The 6,976-nt window shown below is 36.8% G+C and overlaps 1 protein-coding gene across 1 annotated transcript; it reads right to left on the minus strand.

The window, feature by feature from the left end:
* Positions 1–522: 522 nt before the first annotated feature.
* On the minus strand, positions 523–6,661 carry LOC116178379. The gene is made up of 3 exons (XM_031497861.1): positions 6,440–6,661; positions 5,090–5,130; positions 523–4,049 (listed from the first exon to the last, which is right to left on the minus strand). Exon 3 carries the CDS (start codon positions 3,892–3,894, stop codon positions 523–525), a length of 3,372 nt encoding a protein of 1,123 aa, XP_031353721.1. The 5' UTR covers positions 3,895–4,049; positions 5,090–5,130; positions 6,440–6,661.
* Positions 6,662–6,976: the final 315 nt, after the last annotated feature.

Genomic DNA, 6,976 nt, shown 5'->3' on the forward strand with positions numbered 1-6,976 from the left:
CGGTCATTTACGAAAACCTCAATAAGATAAAAGCTTTGCAGATTTATTATTATACTTTTGTTACAAAATTTGTTACATAGGTTGATTATACATTACATAGGTATTTTACAAAATATGAGCAGTGTAAAAATGATCATAAGTCGTTACTTATTCTGACATTATCTACCCTAAGTTTTTTAAATCCAGATGGGTGTGAAGAACCGTCAGAAGCAAAGCGTCTTTTTGTGGAGTTGGGTCGGTACAGCTTTGTGGTGCTACTTGTGAATACATCGTGTTCTGTTGATCGTTTTATAAGAGAAGATGTGATCGGAATGGCTTCTTCTTCTTCAAGGACCATTTTCATTATTTTATCGAAATTTATTATTTGAGCAGTTTTATATGTTAACGATATTCCTTTAACTTTGCAAACAGTGACGTCACATCCCTTAGAGCTGGACCACGCTTTGTATGCGTAATTTTTAGGACCTCCTGATACAAATTCTTTGATGTAGCTTCCAATACCTTCGTCTTCTAATTCATTGGTTAACTCGCCCAAAAAAATTGACCTAGTGGTGGATCGTACAGTTCCGGAGCCGAAACGTAGATTATCGAATCTGTATCGTAGTAAAGAACCCTATCGTCCAACCGTTCCAAATATTCATATAACTTTAATCGCGCATGAGCAGTTGTGTAGGCGGCAAGAACAACATTCACCGTCGACAAAGGATTGTAAGCTTCTTCTTTATATTCCCAGTTAACAAGTAGCGTTTCTTCATTAATTGGCAAAACAGAATTTATATCAATTGAAGGATTTGTAATGATATTGTAGAATTCGCCAGACTGTCTGATAATGGTGGTTTTACTCTGATTCTCACGTTGTCCTAGTTTTCCCCAAAATGAAGTAATCACCGATTTTCCTAACTGTCGCAAACCAGGATTTTTTTCAATTTTGGTAGGATCAAGTAGAACACCTTCGGTTTCGTAATACTCTTTAACATACTTGTCTTTTCTTTCTGGAGTGTCACAATTAGATGGCCATCCGGAACTTTGTTGTTTAATACCCAAAAATTTATTTATATACCCATTAAACAACCCACCAGTTTTAGTGTTTCTGTTATACTGTTCGGTGTCGTATTTCCATATCTCATAAGTTACTAAGAGTTTGTATCCTTTTTCGATAGCTTTCTTAACTTCATCTATCACCCAAGTTCCTGTTAACGCGCGCTCATCGTCGTTATGTTTACAAGACCCTTGGTTGAAACTCTCACCGCATGAACGACAAAGAACAAACATTAATTTTTTATTCATTTTTACAGGCAGCACCGGATGGAATAATGACTGTGGTGGTAACACTTTGCATTTAATTAATCCATCTATCGTTTCAAGATTTAATTTACCACAGTCCCCTCCAATATATACTGTGGGGTGTCCTATAGGGTAACTACAGTATTTATTAACATAGGGGTAGAGGGAGGTAAAATCGACGTATTTTATTTGTTCATCTTGCTTTGCTTTGTAAAACGATTTCACGTTACCTGTTCGCCCTCCATAAAATGCATCTCTTGGGTTGAGTGGTGAATAGGACATTATAGGGTGTGTTTCCGTATAATTATACAGTTCCTTTGTCATCAACCGTCGAAAATCACACTCCCACATCTCGATAACCGAGTAGTCCAATTCTTTTAATCTATTTGATTTTGCTAGTGTGGCTTCATAACGGTACTCAAGCGTCTCCGCTGTATTATCCGATAGAGGTACGTTTCTTGCATGTTTGAAGCACTTAGGACAGCCATGATAGTAACATCCGTAGAACTCGTATACTTCATTGGTTTCGACACAAAAACCATCAACTTTTACACCTGCAACTCTGGCTTCTTTCTGCTTAGCGGAATGTACTATATCAACTTGGCGTTTGCACTCTTCTATTAGTAACCACCGTGTAGCAATTTTCGATTGGTTGTCACAATGTCTGTAACCACCCTTTGGTATTAATCCTATGGTGTTTGGTGTCATAAACCCGCGACGGAATATTTTATTACACGCCCCCGGTAGTGTGACACTTTCTGTAAAGGGACAAACATTTCCCTCCTTTATCATCAATTGTCTAAATTTGAGGCACGACTGTGCTAATATATCTACATCGGATACACAATATTCTATAAGTTCTTCTTTAAAGTTAAACACGTAATTTTCAGCTATCTTTCCCGCATGCCATTCCATCAATTCTTGTCTCTCGTTGCACCTGAGGTTATCTGGGTCGAAGGTTTCTATGGGTGGAATTGGGCCTATATAATTTTGGTTTTCTGTTATGTTGAACAAATGTGGAAAGTAGCCTTTCTTTAGCTCTTTTAAACCGAAAACTTTAGGTAATTTACTCAGTGCCATTTGAAAGTAGTTTAAGGAATCAAGAAATTTAATATTCTCTAACATCATAGAAATCAATTTAGTTCCTCTCATTATCAAGTCTGGTTTTAGGTCGGTTTGTGTTAGAACGTAGTTTAAAATGAACTGATGATCGAAACCGCCACCATTGTGAGCAACGACGATAATGTTTTTGAATTTTTTTCTCATGTTTAAGATGTGTACCATAAATGTCGGTATTACATCAGCGGTCAATATTTTTTGCCGAAAACCGCACTTTTGACAAAAATATAGTTTCTTTTCGTTTATACACTTGTCACAGCACTGTACGAACACACACAGATTAGGTTGATGTAAAAGAGAGCCATTTGACAATTTTTGCTCTTGCATAGTTTCTAAATCGTAAAACACAAAAAGCGTATTCTCTATTTTCGGGGTACCTCTATCTATAGGCATATAACAGAGGTGATCCCTTTCTACATGGCAGTTACACGTCTTACAAAACACCTCTCCACAGATATGGTTCCTGGTGTTGCGGTATATAGCAAAACAGTTTTCACAACGACTAATTTGGGAGCATATATTATGTACTTTGTGATTTTCAAAACACGTTTTTCCCCGAAACACTCTTTTACATTTTTCGCAATTAATTTTGATATCTCCATCTGGTGAACATGCTGGTGTTTGTTGACACGCAGCACACGTAACCTCACATCGGTGGTTGTTTTTGTGATCGAACGGTGTATGACAGGGTTCGCAATAATAGCTGCACGCGAAAGCAGCCGTTAATGAAGTAATCACGTTGAAATGATTGTCGTCGTAAAGCAGATTTATTTTTTTATTCATTTCGGGACCTTCAAACACCACTTCCCTGCCTTTGGTATTGTGTTGATACACTGTAATCTTATAATCAACCAAATATTGCTGAAATCCTCGTAGTTCTTCTATACTACAACCGCCTGATGGTATTATTACATTTGCTTCTTGAACCAGCTGTTGAGCTCTAGCCTTTTGCACAGTAGCTCTATCGCGAATGCGATTATAATCAGAGTCTTTATCCGCGTGTGCTTTTCCAACGATCAAGGCGCGGGGTAGGCAGAGATTATCTTTGTTTTTTATAACCACAATACCGCGGCGTCTACTACACTCCTCCGTATAGCTGTTGTACGTTCGAGGTCTACCGTTTCCAGAGGGTAAACGCACAGATGTTACTCGAAGACAAAACGTTTCAGTATTTAATCCGCTAGAGTTGGACTGATAAATTGAGGATATCATCTTCCAAATGTCACCAACAGAAAGCTCGCCAGCAGTTCGAAATTGCAACCATCCTTCGCCATTCTTAAAATCTTTAGAACAAAAGGAAAAACCCACCATATCATGTGGAGACAATCCTTCTACACCTTTATGAACAATTTGTGTGATTGCTTCTTTTGTCCAGTGTATGGGGTTGGCATCTTTAGGTATGGGCTTTAACTTAAATTCCAAAGTACGGCCGCTTAAATTGAAACGTCGTACCTTTCGGGTATTGTCTTTCAAAATAAGAAATTTTTCCATGTTAAATGTTGAAAGTTATTAACCAAGAACTCGTTACAGTTTATTGAACGAAGCACCGTTATGTACTGACTGGACCACCAAATTTCAGTTAGGTATATCAATTCTACACGGACCGTCGACTGAATGATAGCAGCATAGATATTTGTGTTAATGGTCTGTAATAAATTACTAAATTATTATTGTATTCGCAACTATGACGATTGAATTGACAAAAGTAGCATAGAAGTATTTGTTTTAGAAAAATTTCGAAAACTAGAGTAGGTACTTTTTCATAGCAGACTAAAATTATACTCCATGACACGTCTTGGTTTGCATCGCGGTATACGAGTGCATAGGACATCTTACCCATATAGATTATATGGCATATGAGGAGACATTCTTTTAAGAATAACACGGGAGTTTGACAACAATTGCTTCTCTACTTTCCAATACTCAGTAGTCAGTACTACGATCAAAACACCACTAGCGACGTTAATAGCATCACTAAGAGTTTTATTTGCAATCGGTAGCAATATCAAAAACAGACAACGTATTACGAGGATCAAGAAGAAAAGAAAAAAAAAACAATATTGATTTAGGTGTGAGAGGGGGGAAGATACGATAGCACAGCCAACGAGACTACGACAGCTCAAGCTTTAAGCGACTGGTTAGTGAAACTGTTATATATATATATATAGATAGACTGTAAAACCACACAGGATTAATACGTGCATGCGAGGTACCATTTATGTTGTTATCAAAGGTATAGTATTGTGACCGATTGACACCCACGCGCATGCAGCGGGGAGCTTTTTATCATCACTGAAAATCACAGCCCGGCGTGTTAGGGGGGTCTAACCGATATTTCAGAGAGATATATTTCTCCGGGACGCACGCATCAATGGTGATGTGCTTAAGAGCGGTCTGTATGAAAGACTGTACGGTTTGTTAAATATGTAGTGTTCTGATCGAATGATATTCGCGATGAGCCAGCAATTAGCGGACTTCTGCCATCTTCAAAAATCACAACCAGCGTTTCAGGCTGGAAAATTTTACCATGATCCTCTCCGGCATACAATCCTCCTCCACGTATGAAGGGATGCTGGGCGTACAATATATCATTCGTAATGTTATTTGCGTGTGTGCGTGTCGAATGCGTATTATAATAGGAAGTGACGGTGGCAGGACACATGCTTGCACTTACCAAGATACTTACCTCTCTGTTTGTGGCCGAATGTATTAAGCAACGAGAGGTACCTGCAATTTAAGATTTTTTTGTTAAATGAGGTTGACTTGATAATTTTTTTTTTCTTATTTTATTGTAAGTATGAAAAATGGAACTTTTTATTAGAAATAATTGAAGATACAATACGAGATTTGAACCTGGGTTAGATTTAGATTTGCTTTTATTCCAAATGCCTAAGTATCAAACTTCATTTAAACGTTTTCACAAAAAATTTTGTAATTCGGTTCGTAAATGGTCGAGATGCGAAAAGGGAACTATGAATGTTGAATCCGATTAGGCTCAACTTTCGGCGTATTATATGGTTAAAGCTATGTCCATATTGAATTTCACGCAATTCGGTTCATAACTAAAGGAGATGTCAAAAGGGCCTTCCTTATTTTTATTTACATTGCCAAATCACGAACCTGATATAAATTTGATAAAGAACCCACCTATTCGTTTTCGAGATATCGTGCTAACGGACGGGCAGACACTGCAAAATGATTAAATCGCTAGGACCTCGTTAATAATTGGGTAGGTACAATATGCTTATACATTGTTTACGCGAAAGTTGAATTACGACATAGAAATTAATATTTCGTGGAGACTTTAATAACGCTCGAGGGAGTGTTTCATCTAGGGGAGTACAAGAGGTGTTGCTCAAGAGCCCTAAACATAATTTTTCACAGTCATTTTCATTATTTAGGAGTAACTGACTAACCCGATTAACAAAATTTGCCCACTAGAGATCCAACGCCCGTTTTTCTAACGAAAAATAGAGAGCTAAAAAGTATGCTATTAATTACTAATCGAGGAAAGAATATTCAATTAAACCGGCCCAGTAAGTTTAAAATGCACGAAAACACAAATTTTCTGCTAGGGAAATAGGATTTAGAATAAAAGGCGTATCCGTTGTTAATAAGGAGTTTAAAGACATTCAATGATTAGATCGATAATATCTGTTGCGATTCATAAAATGGTTATATTAAAAACGAAAAGTTGAACAAATGGATACAGGTTTTAAAATAATTGGTTAGGCATAATATGCCATAAAAGCGTCTACGCGAAACTTTTAATTACGCCAGAAAAATTAGTATTCAGGATAAAAGGAATGTTACATATTTTTAAATCAATAATTGGAAAATTATTCTTAACGCACATCTCTTATCGGGGCCTATTTTAACTTTTTAAGAATCCTCTATAAATGGTAACAGCGATATTATTTATTTTAAATGAATGAAATACACCATGTAAGGGTATAAAATGGTCAATTTATCTCATAGATTTCATATTTAAAAAATGTGGGGTTACCTAGATAAAAATTGTCATTTACGACCTTACCTAATACTTCGACCTAAATTATTGTGCAGTTGTGTTCCGTAGATCCGCCTTCAACACTGTCCTCGGGAAAACTGGTTAAATATGTAAACTCTCTTGGTATAAAAGCGCTTCTGTAATTTTATGTTTAAATGTACATTCAGTTACAAGATCTTCTATCTTGCTTTTTCATATCGGCGTCAAAGGGGAATAAGAAGAAGAAGTGGAATTGCTTTGTGTATAAAGGAGGGATGGAGACGACGCAATGAATACAATAATTGAGCTGAACTTGCGTTTCTTCACATATAAAGTATATTAGACGGAGTACGCATTCGGAGGGAAGGAGACGGAGTTTAACGCGTGACCTCCTTAACTTTATTATAAATTTACACTTGCAAATTCCGAAGAGTTTATCGAAGGTAATAGAACCTTTAAAAAGGAGATTCCAATGAATGTTACAAAGTTACCCGACCAGCAAAATTTACTAAAAATGGGAGACCAAAAATCAATATTTGATCAAGACGAACAGAAAAGAGAACTGTATTTTCATCGTGTTGAACA

This window comes from Photinus pyralis, unplaced genomic scaffold (genome assembly GCF_008802855.1).
Source record: "Photinus pyralis isolate 1611_PpyrPB1 unplaced genomic scaffold, Ppyr1.3 Ppyr1.4_LG8, whole genome shotgun sequence".
In the NCBI taxonomy this organism is placed as follows: Eukaryota; Metazoa; Arthropoda; class Insecta; order Coleoptera; family Lampyridae; genus Photinus; species Photinus pyralis.

Bases quoted from the DNA above. Each gene is read 5' to 3' on its own strand.
- LOC116178379 (XM_031497861.1), bottom strand. From the start codon at position 3,894: ATGGAAAAATTTCTTATTTTGAAAGACAATACCCGAAAGGTACGACGT.